Source organism: Wolffia australiana, chromosome 11 (assembly GCF_029677425.1).
Source record: "Wolffia australiana isolate 7733 chromosome 11, ASM2967742v1".
NCBI classification, from domain to species: Eukaryota; Viridiplantae; Streptophyta; class Magnoliopsida; order Alismatales; family Araceae; genus Wolffia; species Wolffia australiana.
The window spans coordinates 14,659,274-14,680,596 of NC_135845.1; the positions used below are offsets into that span (position 1 = coordinate 14,659,274).

The 21,323-nt window shown below is 36.0% G+C and overlaps 2 protein-coding genes across 4 annotated transcripts; both read right to left on the reverse strand.

Moving 5' to 3' along the window:
• Positions 1 to 3,535: 3,535 nt before the first annotated feature.
• Positions 3,536 to 9,068, reverse strand: LOC144709697 (Pyridine nucleotide-disulfide oxidoreductase family protein). The gene is made up of 13 exons (XM_078583317.1): positions 8,896 to 9,068; positions 8,406 to 8,510; positions 7,769 to 7,882; positions 7,649 to 7,702; positions 7,441 to 7,557; positions 6,344 to 6,453; positions 6,187 to 6,260; positions 6,024 to 6,085; positions 5,115 to 5,304; positions 4,953 to 5,016; positions 4,773 to 4,840; positions 4,505 to 4,647; positions 3,536 to 3,872 (listed from the first exon to the last, which is right to left on the reverse strand). Exons 1-13 carry the CDS (start codon positions 9,004 to 9,006, stop codon positions 3,651 to 3,653), a joined length of 1,434 nt encoding a protein of 477 aa, XP_078439443.1. The 5' UTR covers positions 9,007 to 9,068; the 3' UTR covers positions 3,536 to 3,650.
• A 2,997-nt stretch (positions 9,069 to 12,065) lies between these two features.
• On the reverse strand, positions 12,066 to 14,512 carry LOC144709371 (uncharacterized protein At2g34160-like). 3 transcript variants are annotated; one of them, XR_013583012.1, is made up of 6 exons: positions 14,268 to 14,512; positions 14,108 to 14,156; positions 13,950 to 13,997; positions 13,805 to 13,869; positions 13,648 to 13,715; positions 12,066 to 12,349 (listed from the first exon to the last, which is right to left on the reverse strand). XR_013583012.1 is itself a non-coding variant. In XM_078582914.1 (6 exons), the coding sequence occupies exons 1-4, from the start codon at positions 14,406 to 14,408 to the stop codon at positions 13,811 to 13,813; spliced, it is 294 nt and encodes a 97-aa protein (XP_078439040.1). In that variant the 5' UTR covers positions 14,409 to 14,512; the 3' UTR covers positions 12,066 to 12,349; positions 13,648 to 13,715; positions 13,805 to 13,810. The 3 variants fall into 3 exon arrangements, 2 of the variants coding, with proteins under 2 accessions (XP_078439040.1, XP_078439041.1); XM_078582914.1 differs by having other exon boundaries at positions 14,108 to 14,153; XM_078582915.1 differs by lacking the exon at positions 12,066 to 12,349 and adding an exon at positions 12,383 to 13,297 and having other exon boundaries at positions 14,108 to 14,153.
• Positions 14,513 to 21,323: the final 6,811 nt, after the last annotated feature.

Here is a 21,323-nt window from a genome sequence, read left to right on the forward strand (position 1 = left end):
CGATGGAATGGGAAAAAATATGTGGATATCAGTTACCGATACCCGGATATCAAAATCCGATATCCGGATATCGAAAAGCGGTATCCGGCATCTGGTATCCGTCGCGTCCCTCTACCTATGGTATCCGGTACCGAGATCCGTCTACCCCTCAGAGATGGATATCGTCCGATATCCGATATCTGATATCCAGCACTGTCCCATTTTTTCCCGGATATCGGATATCAGTTGTGCGATACCGGATATCAGACAGATATCGGTTGGGCGAACCCTACTGTGGAGTGGACTCATACATTGTTAAGAGGGTTGGTAGCATATTTTGGAGCCATTACAACTTCTCAGTAGTGATGGTTGACTTGGTCGAACTTCAATTAGGCGGCATTTTTGGGCCAGATTTTGACCCACTCAACATGATCAATAGAGGCGGTGACGGATGGCTCTATTAATAAAATACATTCTGGCCTTAGTCCCACCTTCCCAAGACTGTAAACCTATCTTTATTTCATTAACTTCTCTCTAGAAAATTCACTTCATTAACTTCATTAACTACTCTCTAGAAAATACTATTTCATTAACTTCTCTAGAAAATACTATCTCTAGAAAATACTATTTCATTAACTTCTCTCTAGAAAATTCACTTCAATAGTTAGTTTTTGATAAACCTATCTTTATTCTACTTTTAAATTTCTTTTGTCGCAGCCATCAACAAAATTTTGGTTCATCCTAAACATTTCATACTTACACCCCAAAGTATCTTTTTAAAAATATTTATGGCTAAAAATTATTAATTTTATGTGATAACTATAATTGAAACAAAATAGTATTTGATATCATTATCCATTATTGTTATCCACTTACCGTTATCGAGTATCATTACCCGGTTAGAGACCAAATATCATCATCTGTATTCAATACTCACTGTCGTCATTGGACACATTTCAAATTTTCAGGATAATACATATTTTATTATCTGATAACAGATATCGGATATGGATGATGGTAGTAGGACCCTACAAGCTACACCTCATCTTATGGAAGATATGTAATAGTTTTTTAACTCTCTTATGGAACCTCCTTCATCATCGGTTGTATATATATAATACCTTGTTCATGTGAGACTCATAAATTACTTAGGGTATGGGTAATGATAAGACCCTAATATGTCCTTGAATTTATGAAATAGTATTGAGCATTATCTCATAGAGGAAACTTCAATGATTGATATTGATCATTAGAGTGAATCTAGAAGGAGTGAAAGGAAAAATATTACATGCATTGATTAATTTAAGCAAACTCATGGATTTTAGAAGCATCAAATAAAGATGTTAGATGGCTCTATTTGAAATTCTATCGTGCTACATCGAAGGTAGATTTTGGGTGCTTGTTGGGCTTAATTCAAAGAGGATTTTTAGTGGATTGATTGAAGGTTCAATCTGGGAACTTTAAGCAAAAAATACCATAGTCATTTGAGCAATCATACTGAGGTCAATTTAAATGACATTGATTATATTATTGGGACAAATTTTAAGGAATTCTATTATGTAATCACAAGTCAATTTGAAGAAGATCCTTATTGGGTCAAGTTAGTAAATCAAGTAAAATCCTGTTTAGTGACTAGATTCGAGAAAGTAGGGAGTAAGTTTGCTCGGGTAAAAAAAATTAAACATCTCAAAATACATAATTAGAATTTATCTATTTATCTTAAATTTTACTATTTTATTTGATTGAATTATCTCAGGTAATTAAGGAAATTGAGATAATTTCCTCCACTAAACTAACGGGCCAATCCAATGGCCTTGGTGGTCAACACCGAGGTTGTGGTAACTTCTCTCACTACAGCTAAGGGGGGCAAATGAAGTCACCTATGTGATCCGGAGAGGAAGTGGAAGAAACATGCATCTGAGAAGGCGAAGGGAGCCAAGGAGTGGCAGTGTCTTCAAAACTCTTTAATATCTGATATCTATATATAACCCCTTTTTAAGCATTTTATGGGGGGGTTGAACTTTGGTTAGGTTTTTATTGAACTTTGGGTTAGAATATTTCTAGAAGAGGAGTAAGGAACTAGCCGTAATCTGTATTAAAATGCATTGTACCAATCCTTCATCTCCATTCCACTAGATAGTAAAAAAATCCTCTACGAATGAAATTAGAAAACAAAACTTAAAATTTTAAATACCCAATTCACCCCTTCTCTTAGGGAGAAACCTAGGCATATAAACCAATGTATAAAAGCAAAAATATCTCACACAACCATTGAAGGTTGTTTTGATTTTTTTCACACTCGATACATCCACAACTTAGCTTTCAAAGTATAAAACCAACAGACTTTAAAGTGGTGTAAATATTTCACGAGATACAAAAAAATTAGATTATATTTTAAATTGAATAAAAAGGGAAAGAACATGTTAGAATGTGTCAGACCCCCAAACGACAACATCTCATTTTTTATCCTTGTATCAGTATTTTTATCATCCTCCCTATCATCTGGATTTAGTCATACTCAATTACATTTTTGACAGTGTTTATTCTCAAAGTGACATCTCTAATCTATTTAGAGAGTGCATGTTGTCCGATTGTTTGAGTTCTTCGTTAACTATTTTTTCATGCTATCATTTTTGTGTGCCTCATACCAACATCTCCAAGCCATGGGCCGCATACACTTCTCACGCGGCCTCCTGTGAACTCTAATATTTATAATCCACTAACCCAATGGACATTGTGGCCCAATGGGCCTTGTGGCTCAATGTGAAATACAATCTCCTAATACACTTTGCCTCTCCTGCTTTGTATGCCTCTGCCCTATCAAATTATTTCAAAGCAATAGATTACTACTATATGAAAGAAATAATAAAGTGAAGTGAGTGCATGAATTAATGAGCATAGATAATGTTAGATAAATTCAGGAAGATACTGATAAATTATAGAGAATTTTATCAAACGTGGAGATAATTACAAGAGTGTTCTATAATTATTTTCATGTTTAACGTTAGTAGTCTATTATCAAATAATGATATGAAAATATGTAACTTTAGCATGAACCATTTAGTACAAAATTAGATAGAAAAGATTCATGAGGTATATTTCTTGGATTTGTTGGGTGTTGAATAAATTTATTGATGCTAAGCAAATTAGCATGCATGAAAAATGGAACCAAAAGTTATTCTGAAAATTTCCCTAAAAGGTAAGATGTGTACTAATGTAAGGCAGTAACGATAAGGAACACACATAAGATTTTACCTACAAATTTCATTTGTCTGATTTTTTTGTCTGGTTATCAACCAATCATAGACTAGGACACAAAATGACAAATATTTTATTCATTGTTTGAATTGATTAAATTGAAGCGAAAGAGGGAAGTCCATAAAAGAAATGAATACTCGTCAATCGAACCAACGAAACTGCCATTTTTTTCTTTTATAGACGGGTTCTTAACTAGTCATACAACAGATGATAAAATAAGAAAGTTCATTCATTATTTAAATTGAACAAATAAAAGAGACAGTAAAAGTTTACAGGAAAGTACATCAGACACAAAACCTTCCTGGAGAACATGCATCAACCGAAAATTTTGTGTAGCGGCACAACAAAAAAAAAATCAAAATAACACAACAGAAAACTAACCTTAAATGTCAAAAAATAAAGCTCTAGTACTATCATTCATTGGCGACCCGCAATAGCTCCCCCCACTCTGTGATTTTTATCCTCGGTCGGTTCCTACGAATGCCCTCGGCCTTTTCTTTCATGTCAATCTTCTCCCAGCCCATGAATGTGACATACTGTATATCTCTACTCTCCAGAAGCTCGACGAGACCGGGCCTTCCCTGCTTTCTTTTCCTTTCTGTCCCCTTTTCCAAGTCTTCAAGAACACTTTCCACCTGTAATAAGACAATGTTTTATCCCATTTTCATGATATCAATTAGAACCTTGATTTTGGTTCTTAGCAAGAAGCTTGATTGTCTGAGGTAGAGATGATCACGAGGGCGGGGATCGTAGAGAGAGAGAGAGAGAGTTTTACCTTCTAGGATACTCAAATAACTGGAGGGCTACACATTTAAAAGGGAAGGGGAAATCTACAGTTGGCCCAACTCATCTAGAGAGATGAAAAGGTCAAAAGAAATTCTACCAGCTCCAAAAACCCATTTGTTTAAGACCTTTCAAAGACCCAAAAACTGATGCAAGCAAGGAATCCGTCGAAACAACGAATTCCTTGAGTTGGGAGAGCAGAAGAGCAAGGGAACAAACCTTAGAAATCAGTAGAATTGCTCATCTTTTACTACACTCTGTCCTTTAAATAGATAGATGGATAGAGAGACACATCTTTACATAAAACCCCCTAAAAATTTAGGGAGTAGCATTTTGCCCTTTAGTCTAACACTAGCCTAGTGTCAGAAGACCTGTATGCCCTACCGGTAAAAGAGACCAAGATACCCCTGTAAGGGTTAGGTTTTTGTAACAGAAATTCAAAAAGAATATGATAAAAGAGGCAGAGAGATGCTGGGTTGCTTACAGTTTCTTCGGCGCAGTAGAGATTGGTTGCAATAATCCCAGTGGGCCCTCTTTTCAGCCACCCAACCACATAGAGCCCATTTTCCAAAACAGTTTGATCAGAATTGGCCTTTACAACTCTCCCTTTGATGTTAGGAACCACACCTAAGAATTGGATAGAAGGGGACACAATTGAGAAACCGAGTAAATAGAATTAAATTGTGAAAATAATGATAACTCGGTTTCGAGGAAGAGCATCTTGAAATAAAATGAATATCATCATATCAAACCTCTTTGTTTATCAAAAGCCAGCCCAGGAACAGACACGGATTTATAACCAATGCTTTTCAATACCAGCCTGGGCATAATTAGGCAATTTAGAATATTGAACTATATGTTTGACGAAAGCAAAAATGCTTAATTTAACGAATCTAGGAAAGGCCAATATATAACAGGAAGTTTCTACAAACCCAGCATCAAGCTCTTCAAACTGACCAGTTCCCACAGCAAACCGTTTGCCGCTTTCAAAGTCCTCTACAGAAAATAATTCATAACATGAATTGCATCACTACATAATAGGAATGAGGAAAATAATAAAAAAATGTAATGAATTGTACTTTTCTAAGACATACTGGCCAAGCAGGTCTTCTCAAAGGAGACACCTCTCACTCTGTTGTCAAAAGAAGGCAAGAACTGGTGAGGTTTCCTGAAGAAAATGAAGTGCAATTCTTTCTGGGTGGAAGTAACTGAGTGCAGGGAAGAAGACGCCTTGGCGAGGAGTTCATAGACCCTCCTTTGTCTTCGATCATTATTTAACTCTTCCTGGAAAGAATGAAATTAGATCTATCTGTTAGCTAGCTTCCTTTACCTCCACTTTTGGTTATTCTTTAGTTGTAAGTGAGACAAATTTTGTAAGTGGCTCACCTCTCCATTCTGTTCCGTTCAGGGAGAACCCCGTATGTCATTTAAGTGAATCACATGAGTGGTCACTTATTCTCTCGCGTGGAGAATAAGTGACTCACCTCCGGTTGACTGTTGTCCCACCAATGTAAGGAGACCCAGTACTTAAACCGGGCAACCCTAACTCAGGCATTACATTGTTGTTTTGAAAACCCTAAATCGTTCTTAGGGAATGACGGCTTCAGGAGAGGTTCTTCTCATCACCTATCTTGGTGATTTTTGACACTAAGACCTTCTCTGAGATAGTAACTGTTCCTCTAGAAACAAAGTAAATGACTTCAGATTATTTTTATGCATATAAGAGACGGGAAAATTTTATGCCCATAATCTAATGTCAAACACTCTGGAAATGAAAAATAGTATCACTACTCGTGGATGGCTGGTTTAAATACTAGCTACAAATGTTTTCAAAAAAAAATAAATACTAGCTACAAATAAATGGCCCATAATGAATGACTCATATGCGGGCCCAGAAACCAAAAGAATTACCTAAAATAGCTATAGGATGGGCCTAGTCTCATATGGCCTAATACTAGTTACATAATGAAAGCGTGAAGAAACACAGGTAGGAGATCAGGTACCTCATCAGCCGAGGAAGTGAGCAGATCACGTTTCTTGATGTGAACGCGCAAGTCCTTAATACCTGAAAACAAATAAGTAATTTGTGTCCTTTCTGTCATATTAAGAATATTTAAGAGTTGGCTGATGAAACTTTATGGATTTCTTTTACCGATGATGACATACTGAGAATTTCCCGCAGCTCTTTTGCAGTACAGGCTGCCTGCGCTGGTCCACGCCTTCCGATGAGCAACACCTTTCTTTTGAATTGTTTAATTATAGTGCATTAATATCTAAGTTATCAAAATTAAGAATTTTGGCCATATTTTTGGATATTCCAAACCTTATAGAGCTTCTATGGAGAGCTTCTAGTGCATAATCTGCCATGTCTGTTGTCTCCAGTTCCCTGGTAGGACGTAGAAGTATGCGTGCAATATCAAGGGCTACATTACCCTGAAATTCTACGACACCTAATCACCAACGAGGACTAGTTTCTCACGTGAAATAAAACAATGCCTGATTCGGCATGCTAAATAAAAGGCTAGAACTCTGTGAATTGAATGATTGGTTTAGCTTGTTTATTCTCGACCCTTTAAAACTAATAAACGTGAGAGAACTAAGATCGATCATCCTTGTTTTCCAAAGATCAAGTGTGACGCAAAACCATAAATGTTTTACCTTATTTTACTTTGATCTAGTGACTCCTGTGCGCCAAAGAGGGACACATAGGTAAACAAGGATAATTTTTTGCCTTATTTCTTCAAAAAAAAAGAGGAACACATAGGTAAAGTAAATGATAAAAGTACCCAAGAAGGGTTGTGGATCAAATCAACTTCTATAATATCTATCGAATATGGCAAATAAACTTGAGAGAAATAGGGCCTCTTAACTTTTTTCAAAGAAATATAGGCTTAAAATTGCCTAGAAAGGGTTCGTGCAATCCTTAACCATAAATGTTTTTTGATAATGACTTTATAATCTACTACCTCTTCTACGTCAAAGAGGGTCACATAGGTAAAGAAAATACCCCAAAAGGGTTGCCAAATGTATTGGTTTCTACAATTTAGAATACTTCAAATAAACTAGAGTGAAGTAGGGATTCTTATCCATGTTTCAAAGAAAATCAGGCCTTTAATGCTTATAAAGAGCATGGACAATCCATAATGGATTGGTGTTTTGGCTAACGATACCATAATCTAGTAACTCTTGTATGTCGACAAGAGACACAACCAGGGTATTAAAATCTTCAAGGACTGAAGACATCTTCCTAGCAGAATAAAAATGGATTGCATGAATTATGGGACTTCTAATGGCAGGATCTCATTGATTGAACCCAAACTCTGTCGTTGACTGAATAATATCATTTCAGTGAAGATGACATTATCAACAGAACATTTAAGCTGTGAGTAATGACTAGATTATAAGCAACAAAGATCTTACTTGACCAAGAATTATTGCTGTATCTGTACTTTGTATGTTGGGAGACATGTTGCTACAGTCGGGATGGCCATTGTACCACCAGACGAACTCTCTAGCAGAGTGGATGTTAGGTAGATCCTACAGGACAGAAACGTAAAAGTTCAACCAAGTAACTCATTAAAATTTTCGTAAAGGTACATGCAATCACAGAAAGATGTTTCTAGCATACCTCGCCAGGAATATTCAGAGTTCGGTCACTTTCAGCCCCATATGCTAGTACAACCTATAAACGCAGGAAACAGCTCAGAGATACAAATATTGATTTAATTTAAAAATATCCGACACTTACTATATCATAGATGTCACGCAGCTCCGATAGAGAAATGTCCCTTCCTAGTGAAAGATTTCCGAAGAAAGAGCACCTTTCATTTGAAGCCGTACGAGAAAACTGGTTGATCACAATCTGTTGCCAATCTTCTGACGGGGATAAGCTCTCTTTTATACGGAGGAATAATTTACCAAAAAGGGAAAAATAAAAACAGTAGAATATGCATCCAACGGGTGTAAAAACGGTTAAACGCAACCAAAAGCCTGACATATTCTAGAACTGATTTGGATATTCCACCAGATACTGGGTATCACATCAAACTTTCCCGAGCATCATCGAAGATTATGAGAGGAACTCTAAAAATGATTAAAAGAAAGTAATCTGTCTGTGTCCATGAATTTCCAATTTCAGGGTAGGCTTAAATATTTTTTGTCAAAGAACACTGCTCCTTTGCAACAAAAATTTGTTACAAGGCCACGGGTTTCTATCAGAGAAGCCCATATAATAGTATATCAGTTAATGTGCACATTTCACCATAGTCGAGCGTTTTTTAAGGTTTGAAGGATATACGGTGGACAGCTTAACAGTTATAAAACGCATCAAAGCTTAAAATAAACTAATGACAATTGAGTAAGTTCACATTAAAAAAACCAATTACCTTTGTTTCCTGATGATCTGGTGCAACACCAGTACGAACCAATCCAAATGGCGTGGGCAATCGGTCAACAATGTCGATAATTGCTCCATTATGCTGCTTCAGTATCTGCTCATTTAAAATAGATTTTGAAAGAAAATTTTGAACGACGCATGACCAACAGATTTATAAAATTAAAGGATAGACCGAAGGAGGCTCAGATTGAACAACAACTTCATAATTGCGCCATTATGCGGCCTCAATATCTGCTCACTTAGAATAGATTTTGAAAGATAAATTTGAACGACGCCTGACCAACAGATTTATAAAATTAAAACATAGACTGAAGGAGGATCAGATTGAACAACAGCTTTACAAAACTAGATCAATCATTTCCTCCCGCTCCAAGAAAATTCATGAAGCCAGTTCTTCACTGGTTACCAGAACACAGAATCCTCTGACCGTATAAACGCATTGCAGAACGTGAAAAAACGTCACAGATCAACTGCCATACCTTCTCAGTGGTATACAACCCCGCCGGACCGCTTCCAACAACGCAGACGTGGATAGAACGTCTCCACCAGCCAGTTTGACGCAGAAACTGCGAAATGCGCGTTCTCCGCATCGCCGGCCTCGGATTGCGTCGCTCTCAATCGGAAATTGAAAGATTCATTCGATCAGGATAAACAGAAGGATCAAGAATTGAATAGAACGATAATCTGGGGAGTCGTCATTATAGTGCTGGGACGCGGACGGGACGGTTTTTTCGTCCCCGAACGAAAAAAACGTCCCGTCCGGGGCCAAGGACGAATTCTGGGACGAAAACTCGTCCTAGGGACCGCCGGACGGGACGGTTTTCGTCCTCTGGCACGAAAAAATGTCCGTCCGGAGGTCCCCAGATGACGAGCGGACGAATCTGGACGGGAAACCATCGGATTCATATCCGACGGTTGAGGTGTTGACACATGGCCTCGCGAGGACAATTTATAATGTATTATAAATATATAATGTATTTTTTGTCAGGGACGAATTTTGGGACGAAAATTCGTCCCGGGAGGACTGGACGGGATGAATTTTCGTCCCGGGATTATTGGACGGGACGGTTTTTTTGACCGCAGACGAAAAACCGTCCCGTCCTTCGTCCATACTCTACCATGGGACGTAGGACGGGACGAATTTCGTCCCGAACCGTCCACGTCCCGTCCCGTCCGCGTCCCTGCACCATAGTCGTCATCCGGCTCTAAATGTCCATTGGGAAGTGACAGTGCAATGTGGACGGATGGTAGATGGTCTTATATAGCTCTAAGTTTAGTGTTTGTCCTCCGTTGTCCGTCAAGATATCCCGATATCTGTGACCCGCTCTCTCTTCTGCTCATAAATTCACACCTCTCTTCTTGCTTCTGCTCTCGCTCGTAAACTTGCGCCCCCAAGATGACGATAAAAGATATTGGATATCACCATTATGTAGAGGACGGTCAATCCGTACTCGATCTCAGATATCGAAGAGTAGCTATGAATAGGGTTTAACATTTTGGACCAGGGACCGGTCAGTAGACATGGTTGTTCTGTTCTTTTGGTGCGAATTTGTGCGAATTATTCGTTCTGTTCAGTTTTCCGAACAGAACAAAAACGAATTCAAACAGAACATCGCACAGATCCGTGTTCTGTTCTTTTGTTCGCTTTGTGCGAATTCTAGTCTAATTTTGTGCGAATGTGCGAATTTGTTCGAATGTGCAAATTTTGTTCGTTTTTGAAAAAGAAAAAGAATACAACAAAGAACAAGGCCCTGTGCGGTTCTTTTGTGCGAATTTGTGTTCGTTTCAAACGAACAGAACAGAACGACCATGTCTACCAGTCAAACCGGACCGAACCGGGACGGCTGGTCCCGCATTTCAGGTTGGGTCGATTGGTCAGGCCGGATCCGGTCCCACAGTCAAACCAGATGGGAATCAGATATTAATTAATAGATATAAAATATTATTTTTGTTGGTTCCCGTCGCCCGCCCCCCACCCCTCTACCGTTCGGGTGACAAGGGCCGGGAGAGGGAGCACGACCAAAGGGGAGGGGGAGTGCGACCAGGAGGGAGGGCGAGACTGGAGGGGAAGAAGAGTGCGCGACCGGTCGAAGTTGACTGCACACTCCCTTCCTTCCGCCACGCCCTCTTATTATTATTATTATCTTCCTTTTGTCTTCTTATTTTATTATTCTCTTCTTATTTTTCTTATTATTTTCTTCTTCCTGCTCTCTTTTTGTGTTATTTTATTGTTTTCATCTTTAGCTCTTCTTCTTCTTTTCTTCTGTTATTTTCTTCTTTTCATCTTCCGTTCTTCCTTGCTTCTTATTCTTTTTATCTTCTGTTATTTTCTTCTTTCATCTTCCGTTCTTCTTTTCTTCTTCTTTTCATCTTCTGTTATTTTCTTCTTTTCAATTTCCGTTCTTGTTTTCTTCTTCTTCTTTTCATCTTCTTTTATTCTTTCCATACTCTGTTCTTCTTTTCTTCTGTCTTCTTCTTTTCATCTTTCGTTCTTCTTTTCATCTTCTGTTCTTTTCTTCTTTTCATCTTCCGTTCTTTTTTCTTCTTCTTCTACTCTTCATTTCTCCTTATTTTCTTATCTTCTTCTTCTTTTCATCTTCTGTTACCAGTGGGGCCCGCTCGCAATGCTCGCTTTGGGTAGAGAGAGAAGGGAGAGGAAGCAGGTCCGTCCTCATCTTGGGAGAGAAGAAAATCAGTATCTCGAATTATTTAAATCATAAATGTTATCAATTAATCATTGCCAGATTTTGAGAAACTTCAAAAATCAACAAAAGGATAAACTTGTATAAAGAGAAGAGAGAGAAATCAAGGCCATCCTTATTCTGGGAGATAATAAAAAAATCTCATCTTCAAAATTCCTTAATTTCATTAAAATACATAAATTTCAGAAAATAGATACAAAACTCAACAGAATCTGCCGTTGATCCATTTTCAGCGGAAAATAGATTCATTTTAAGAAAATAGATTCAAAATTTCAGAAAATAGATTCAAAAATCAACAGCATCTGTTGTTGATCCATTTCAGCAGAAAATAGATTCAAAAGTCATTAATTTCATTAAAATACTTTCAAACTTTCATTAAAATACCTTTTCAGCAGAAAACAGATTCAAAACTCAGTACTTTCATTAAAATACATTAATTTCAGAAAATAGATACAAAAGTATCTGTGGTTGATCCATTTTCAACAGAAAACAGATTCAAAATAGATTCATTTACAGAAAACGGATTCTAAATTTCAGAAAATAGATTCCAAATTCAACAACATCTAGCGTAGAAAATAGATTCAAAAGTCATAAATTTTATTAAAATACATTCAAAATTTCATTAAAATACATTTTCAGTAGAAAATAGATTCACAGTTCATTACTTTCATTAAAATACATTAATTTCAGAAAATAGAGTCGCAGATCAACATCATCTGCTGTTGATCCATTTTCAGCAGAAAACAGATTCAAAAATAGATTCCATTTCAGAAAACAGATTCTAAATTTCAGAAAGTAGATTGAAAATTCAACATCTGCCGTTGATCCATTTTCAGCAGAAAATAGATTCATTTTCAAAATTCAACAGCACACTTTGATCGGATCAAAAATTAGAAATGTGGATGGTCCAGATGAAACGTGGGTCGACAGAGAGAGGGAAGAGAAGATTTGGTCAAAATAATTTGGTCAAAGATTTCATTTAAATAATTTGGTCAAAATTCAACAGCATATGCCGTTGATCCATTTTCAGCAGAAAATGCCGTTGATCCATTAGAAATGTGGATGGTGCAGATAAAACGTGGGTCGTCAGGGAGATAGAGGAGAAGAGAGAGAGAACAGATGAAGTGCTTTACCACTCCAAAGCATTGCTCACGCCCCCCCGCCTCATTCTTCCCCTAAATCTCTGTCGATCGTCATTCCGACAATATGCGGCCCTATTTCTCTTCAGTTCCTATTATAGAAGGGTACATTTTCAGGAGAAAATAGATTAAAAAATAGATTCATTTTCAGAAAATAGATTCAAATTTTCAGAAAATAGATTCAAAAGTCAACAGCATCTGCGTTGATTCATTTTCAGCAGAAAATAGATTCAAAAGGCATTAATTTCATTAAAATACAGTCAAAATTTCGTTAAAATACATTTTCAGAAAATAGATTCAAAATCTCAGAAAATAGTTTCAAAAATCAACAGCATCTGCCGTTGATCCATTGTCAGCAGAAAATACATTCAAGAATCTTAATTCGATTAAAATACATTCAAATTTTCATTAAAATACATTTTCAGCAGAAAGCAGATTCAAATTTTCATTAATTTCATTAAAATAAATTTATATATTCAAAATTCATTAATTTCATTAAAATAAATTAATAGATTCAAAATTCATTAATTTCATTAAAATACATTAATAGATTCAAATTTCATTAATTTCATTAAAATAGATTCCGAGGAAGATTTGTATTGAAGATTTTGTCATCAGATTTTGTCCTAATCTTTGGACGTGATTCTCGTAATCGATCGAGATTTTCACCACGATCGATTGACGCAAACCCTACAATGATTCGCATTCTCTATCTGTATTTTCTGCTCTGAAATGCATAAAAAATATCGTTAGATATCTGAGAAATAGAGACATTTCCATACGCCGCTCTACTTTGTTCATCCTGCTCGAGAAATTCAGAAATCAAATCAAAGATCAATCACCGCGAAACTTGCAGAGAACTTGAAAATTGTAGATCTTGGAAGAAACTTCCGAGGAAGATTTTGAATTAAAGATATCGTCATCAGATTTTGCCCAAATCTTAGGACGTGATTCTCATAAGCGATTGAGGCTTTCGCCACGATCGATCGACGCAAACCCTACAACGATTTGCATTCTCTATCTGTATTATTTTCTCTGAGCTGCATAAAAACTTTCGTTAGATCTCAGGGAAATAGAGTGATTTGCATATGATCGCTCTACTTTGTTCATCCTGAGCGAGAAATCCAGAAATCAAAGAAGATAAATTGGGAATTCGGAACAAAAAATCCACGAACACGCGACGCTTCAAAGACGAAGGCAGGGAAGAGGAAGAACCCCGGTTCCGTTCCCTTCTTCAAGCGGCAGAAGATGATTTCTTTCTTCGAAAATACTTGAATTCGAAAACAGGAAATGGGAAATCGATAAAATCTGAAGCAAAAAACAGGAAATCTGACTTGATCGAACGAAACACGGATTGGAGATCAACAATTTTTAGATCAGAAAAACCAACCTTCGACGGAAATTCAAACTTTTTTGGGCTTCCGAAAACAATCTTTCCTTCATCAAAGTTTCTCTCCCCTGCATAAACAAAATCGGCAAGATCAGTTTAATTTGATATTTAAATCCATGAATCCGGGCGAATTTTTTATATTTGAATCAATACATACCCTGGCTTAGTGAATTAGGCGGCCCTTGTTCTCAGCTTTTGATTCGATGGTCGATGTAGAAATTTCTGTCGATCGAAGAGTTTGGATCAAGAATTCGAAGTTTTTGTTCTTGGAAAATCAGCGAAAGAATTTCTTGTGTTCTTACTCTTCTCTGTTGCCCAGCCGGTGGAAATGCTGACGACTGTCCCAATTGCTGTGATAAATAAAGGAACATAAGGGAAATTTGATATTCAGTCATGATAGTGATTCTTTCTGAACAGAAATCCAATGTTAATTCGACAGGAATTTAGGTTACATTCATACCCCTCCCAAGAGCGGACCGCACGACCTCGTTGTGCTGGTTCATGATCTACTGCAAAATCCAACATCGGGATGAACATCATACGTCGGTTTTCTTGAATCAAATTGGTAAATTACTCATGAAATAAAAAAAATCCAAAGAACTGTTAAGAAAAGATGATACCTTGGCTAGATTAATGTAAAACCGTACGGGCTTCTTGGTGCTAGAAACTTGAATTCTGTTGCTTAGAACGCCATTCTTGCTCCCATTTTCGAGCGTGATTACAGATCGAGGGAAATCCTCGTCGACGACGACCACTTCCATCTCTTCACTCGTTTGGTGATAGAATACGAAACCGCTCAACCGTTTCTCTCTCTCTCTCTCTCTCTCTCTCTCTCTCTCTCTCTCTCTCTCTCTCTCTCTCTCTCTCTCTCCTCTCTCTCTCTCCCTCTTCTCTCTCACTCTCTTTTCCGCCAATCAGAGGCCAGAAGGGTACACCAATTCCTATTATAGTAGTATGATAGATTTTCTTCTTTTTATCTTTCGTTATTTTTTCTTCTTCTTCTTTTACTCTTCATTTCTCCTTATTTTCTTATCTTCTTCTTCTTTTCATCTTCCGTTCTTCTTTTCTTCTTCTTATTTTCATTTTCCATTCTTTTTTTCTTCTTCTTCTTTTACTCTTCATTTCTCCTTATTTTCTTATCTTCTTCTTCTTCTTCTCTTTTTCTGTTATTCATCATTCATCTTTCGTTCTTTTTGTTCTATTTTTATTTTAATCTTCTTTTCATCTTCCGTTCTTTCGTACTATTCTTCTTCTACTCTTTTTCTCTTTTTATCCGCCTTCTTTCATCCCTCATTTCTTTTCTTTTTATTTTCTTCTTGGTTTCTTTTTTTATTCTTATTTTATCCTTATTTAAATCTTTGCTTCTTTATTTTTATTTTGTGCTTATTTACTTCTTTTCTTCCTCTTTTGTATTATTGTTTATCTCTTTATTCTTCTTTTCATCTTGCAATGTTGATTTTCATAGATCACTTTGAAATACATTTTTCCTATGACTATAAATTAGATGACAATTCCTTTATTTTGACTTTGACTAGTCATCATGAGTGGAACGGGACCAGACCGCAACCGGACAAGACCAGACCGGAACTGGACTGAACATTAGGGAAGGTTTAGGTCCTTGCTAAATAACCGGACCGGACCGGACCGGACCGGGACCGTAAAACCCTAGAAATGGATTGAGGTACTTTGTCCCTTATGGTCATCACAGAACATGTGTATATATACTAGTTAGTCAAAGGATAGTCACTAGTAATTCTGGATTTCTGCATCACAAAAAATGTGTATATATAGTAGTTAGTCAAAGGATAGTTACTTGTAATTCCGGATTTCTGCATCACAGAAAATGTGTATATACACTAGTTAGCCAAAGGATAGTTACAAGTAATTCCAGATTTTTGCATCACAAAAAATGTGTATATATACTAATTAGTCAAAGGATAGTTACTAGTAATTCCGGATTTCTGCATCACAAAAAATGTGTATATATACTAGTTAGTCAAAGGATAGTTACTTGTAATTCCGGATTTCTGCATCACAAAAAATGTGTGTCTGTACTAGTTAGTTAAAGGATAATTGGTAGTAATTACGGATTTCTGCACTCCATGTTGGCCCACATGTATGCCTCCTGGCATCTACATGGAAGGCAGTGGAAAGTATCAGTTCTGCTTTGGGGATTGAGCATGATGTGTACATGTGTAGGTCTAGCACTAGATTACCCAGTGTTAACTTTGATATGGATTGTGTATCCTCTGTCATCAATGGTCTAAGCCTATTTTTTGTTTTTTTTCCCCATAATAAATGCATGCATACATCAATGTTGTAGGAAATTCCAAAAAAGATGTAACAGTATGATGACTGTTATGTTGATCATAACCAATTTTTTCTCAGAATTCAAATGTGACCAGACTTAACTTTCTAATCACAACATATTTCTAGTCATCAATCGGTTGTGGTCAACATTCCAATGAATGCAAAGTGTGATGTTGATCACCCTCCATTTCTGTTTATAAATTGACACGTGCTCAGACTTTATTTTCTCGTCAGAGTAGATTTCTGCTCATAAATGTGGTCAACATCATAGTCAATTCACACTGATGTTGATCATTTTCAATTTATGTTAGAAGTTAACTTGTGATCAGACTGCATTTTTTATCACCGTCAAATTTTTAGCTTGAATCAATTGTCATCATAATTTACATTTTTATAACTGTCAATTTCTAAGTAGAAGATCTGACTGTGATGTCGATGATGTGACACAATCAGACATTTACCTAGGCCAATGATGGGACAGCTTTGTTCAATGTTTAAGTCTTTAATTTTGACCTTGTACCATAGCTGGTTGTTAGCACAAAGCTAGCACTCCATCGTGATGAGCGATTCAATGTTTCATAATGGCAGCATAGTGTTCCTAGTAGAGAACAACCATTCTGCCACAGCCTTGTCAAGTATAGCAACATAAGTTTTCCCGTCATGTCAGCAAGTGAGGGGAATCATTGGTTTCCTTTGGTGGACAACCAAAACATGAAGGTATGTTTGTATTGGCTGTGGCATAGAAGCAATATACCCATAAAGTCCTAGCTTGGTGACATTGAAACAATTTAAGGATGGTCAACAATCTAATGTAATGGTTTAGTCTGGGTCTCAACTACCTAGAGGAAGGTGATATGCATTATATTCAGTTTCTGAATGCGCAGCTCTATTGTGTTATCCAGAAAGAGGACTCAGTTCCATAAAACGTCACTGTGCTCACCTTCATAATCAAAGCATCACTTTTCCAAAAGTAGCCCTTTTTCAAATCTCATGTTGGGGGGCAAGGAGGACCACAATGAAATGCAGACCGCCACAGAAGCCCTTGGCTTTTGCCCACTATTATTATATATATTGTTAATTCTATCGAATAAAGTTGTTATATTATTAGTGTAATAATAGAATTTTATTATATATTACATTTTTATATATGGTTTAGCTATTCATATTTGTTTCCAATGTTTTTAAACAAGGATATCCATATTATTTGGAAAGGTCTTTCGCTACCAATGGGTGCTCTCCTTCCACCGCCCCCATGCAGATGCTCCATAGGGTTCATAACTACTCCTACTACAGGAGGCTTACCTAGTCAATGCTTAGATCTTGCTCAATCAGGTTACCTTCCTTGGTCTCGCCCATATTGCATGTACCCATTTGGAAAGATACTATCTTCGTAATTATCCATGACTGTATCTTTGTCTCTAGCATGATCACTTGATGAAATGTGGAGGAAAGTGGAGATTTCCTAGTCTGATTTGAACGCAGATGAAATTCTAACCATTTGGTAGAGAAAAAATTATTTTTCATAAAGTTGTTTTCTGTTTCATTGTCTTTTTTTGAATTTTTAAGATATATATAAAAAATTAAGGCTATCTTTCCTTCTGGGTATTCATCTTTACTCTTACCCTAATCCTGATTCCTAAGAACAGTTCTTCAAGAAAAATGTGGCAATAGAACAATGTGGGGGAGTTAGAAAGGTTATGAGGTAAATAAATTCAGAATCTGAAAAAATAAAGAGGCCTCGTTTCTACCTCTTGATCCTCATCACATCGCTTTCTAGGATCATCAATGGTGTGGTAGTTGATAAGTGTGACCTCTTTTACCTCAATTTCTAGCACTACCCCTGCTTGGAATGCGTCCATCATTCTCACTGCCTTGATAACCTCATTCTATCTCACCAGTATCACATTTCCACATCTTTTTATGGATCCCAAGGTGATAACACAAAATTATTAGATTTTTATAATTTGATTTTGAATTGAAATGATTACAAGTGCATGTTACCGAGCATAACACAATTGTATCACTTTTTGGAGGATATCTTATTTTTTAGAATTTTATAGAATTTTCTTATGTTATATTTGTGAAGAAAAAATTTCAAAGTTCAATTATATTTTTTCAAACTTTATGACAATATACCTTTAGAGATATTAACATTCTAAATTGGGATAGAATTTATGAAATAGAATACTTTTCAATGGTTAACTGAATGGATTTATAGATATTTCCGTACTTAATTTGGTTGTATCACATGTCACTGTCTGATTTAATGGTTAACGACCTTAATGGATTTGGCCAATGATGACTTGTGCTGATCATTGTATACATCAAAAATTACAATGTCAACATGGTAAATCATGAGATTATGGTTACACTTGTTTATTGTAGACTTATGACATCATAATAAAAGGCAAGGATTTTGTACAAAATAAATGTGATGGACAGTATGGATACATTTTAACACAATAATATCTCTCAATTTAAATAGCAAAAAATGTATTTTTTAAGACAGCGAAAGCAGGACATGTGCGCTAGTGATAAACTCAAATTTAGGGTAATGTGTCGTTTTTATTTTTTAGGTTAATTATTAAATTTAACAAGACCAATACTCATGTTAATAAATATAGCGGATTGAAGATTAAGCTTTAATGACAAGTAAAATACTTTAAAATGTGTTTTGAGGAATGTACAAATAAATGCATGCCTTAATTGGGGTTGTGATCAAGCACAATAGGTTATCAGTCAAGTAGTTGATTGATTGTAAGTGAAGAACAAATAGCGCCCATAGTTTTATTAAAAGGCTACTCAGTTTGACCATATGGTGAAGAAGTCAAATCATGGATTTAGGACTTGGATTTTCTATGAAATGAACATGAACATATTATCTAAGACCCTTCAAATGTTCTAATATGACTTCATTTGATTAGTTTAATAACTTCGTCAAATTCCTTATTAGTAACATCAGGTATTTTTTAAAAAAAAACTTCAGGTATTTAAGGCTGAAGTTATTGATGATTTAATGAAGATTAGTTGCATGAAGATATCATTATAAAATGATGATATTTTGAGTAAAATTATGTAGTAAACATATCTGAAAATTTCAGATTATTTTAAACCTGAAATTATTGGCATAATGGCTAGTTTTTATAATTAATTCTTGAGAGGTATTTTAAACTTATGGAAAAATAGTAAATATAAAAATTCAAAATTAAAATGACTATTTTTTTATAGTGTGTAATCATAATCAATAAATATGACTGTTGATAAATCAACATTATTCCCTTCTGGATTACTAAGTCCATTTATCCAGTTTTAAGCCCTAATTTCAAATTCCCCTTCTTCTTGCTCTTTGAAAATCATATACCAAAAGATAGAGAGATCTTTCACTCCTAAAGCAATTTTTAAGCAGTTTCTCAGCATTTCTTCAAGAGGATATTTATTGCTAATATCAATCCAAGTCCATTGAACTTAAATTGTATTTTTTGGTTCAAGGTGATTCAAGATTCAAAGGAAAGAAGGCTGACCTCTAAATTTTGCATGTCCTCGAGCTTTGTGATAATTTTGACATCTTTAACATAATTTTAGATTGACTTTGAGGTTTTGTTCAATCTATGACTAGTTTTAATATTATTAAATATCTGTAAAACTTGAATCACATCTTGTGGTTGAGATTTGAAAGAGTTACATGGGTTTGAACTTGGACACAGAGGAATCTAATGATTTACTAAGAACATGGAAATATTGACCTCTAGAGATTTATTTGATTTTATTTTGAATATTTTGTTTGATATAACAGTTGTTTATAATCATTTTAAGAAACCATACACTTTAAAATCATCTTATTTGGTGCAGGTATGAAGAAGGTGTTTTAGTTTTAAGCACCAAATGTCAAACACAAATCAATGAAATTCATCCAAGTAGAAACAAGGAGAAGAAGAGGACTAGGGGAAAGAGCAAAGGGAGATATTGTTGTAGGGAAGTCATAATTATAATTAATTTTTTATCTCTGAAGTAATATATTCTGATCTGAAAATATTCCTGCAGACATACATGAAGTTAGGCCTTGTCTTGAATACTACTTAAGGAGTGATTATATACTAAGTGTCATTGACGAGAGATATGTAGTTTAGAAATATAATTTCTTGTTAAATCTTTGTGGTTAAGGCTTTGGGGGCCAAATTCGAGAAGTCTTCACCAACTTTTTTCCTTTTTTTGGTATCCCTTTTCAGCCCAATTCCCAAGTGATTTGTGGGGGGTATTCACACAAACACGGTTAGGGCACATCATCACCTTGGGATGCATACTGATAACACGAGAATAGGATCTAATAAAGAGCTAATTTTTTCATATTTTTAGGATTTTAATGCGTATAAAGATTAATTTTTAATGCATGTTATCATGATTTTAGCTTAAAACAAGAATTTCCTTAAATTTCAAAGTAAATGATGTATTTGACAAATAATTAGGTCAATTTGGACATTTTTAATGGTTTTTAAAACATCATTCGAAGGATTTAAATGCTTTTAAATTGACCTATTTCTATAAATAAAATAAAAAAAACAATAAAACTTATTTTAGACGCTATTAGGACATCTTTTCGCATTATTAACCTTTTTCTTTCATTTTATTTCAAAGTATTTCTTTTACAAATGTTTTTTTTATATAGACTGGCCCTTATTGGGCCAGTTTTCGGCTCTAACTATGCTTATGAACGCAGGGCTCACGAACGAGGCGATCCGCACGCAGCGCCGCGCGAGCTAATCAGAAGGAAGAGCCACAGCTTTCCGTGTGTGACACGCACGTGCCCGATCCTGTGCGTGTCGCGCACATAAAGAAGACATGGGAAGGCTTAAGGAGCCAGTGGCATCGCGTCGTACGCCCACCATACGACGCGAATCAGATAGAAGTTCTAACAGAATCGGAAGAAGCTGTTCTTCCGATTCTGCGGCGATAAATAGGAAGAAATGTGAAGATTTCAGATCATTCTTGATTTGTTAAGCTCAAGGAACGATCGCCTAGCCTCCTTGAAGACTCAAGAATCAGCCAGGAGCGATTGGGGAACAAAATTGAGCTGAAATTCCACAGATCCGGCGCCGTCGTTCTTCGTCAAATTCAAACCAAATCCGAGAAAAAATCGGCGTCCGTTGCCCGGGATAAGCTCGAATCAACTCCCTGATAGTTTCTGGTATATCTAGGTCTCTCTACCTTTGATTGTTTCACCATATTTCATCGTTAACTTTTTGAAATTTGCACTCGTTTATTCTTGCCGTCGTTCTTTTTATGCTCCGATTTTAATCGTTTTATTTCATAGATTTTAGTTCGTTTTAAAATCGTTTGGTAATAGTTTAGTATAAATCTCCTCTTTCTAA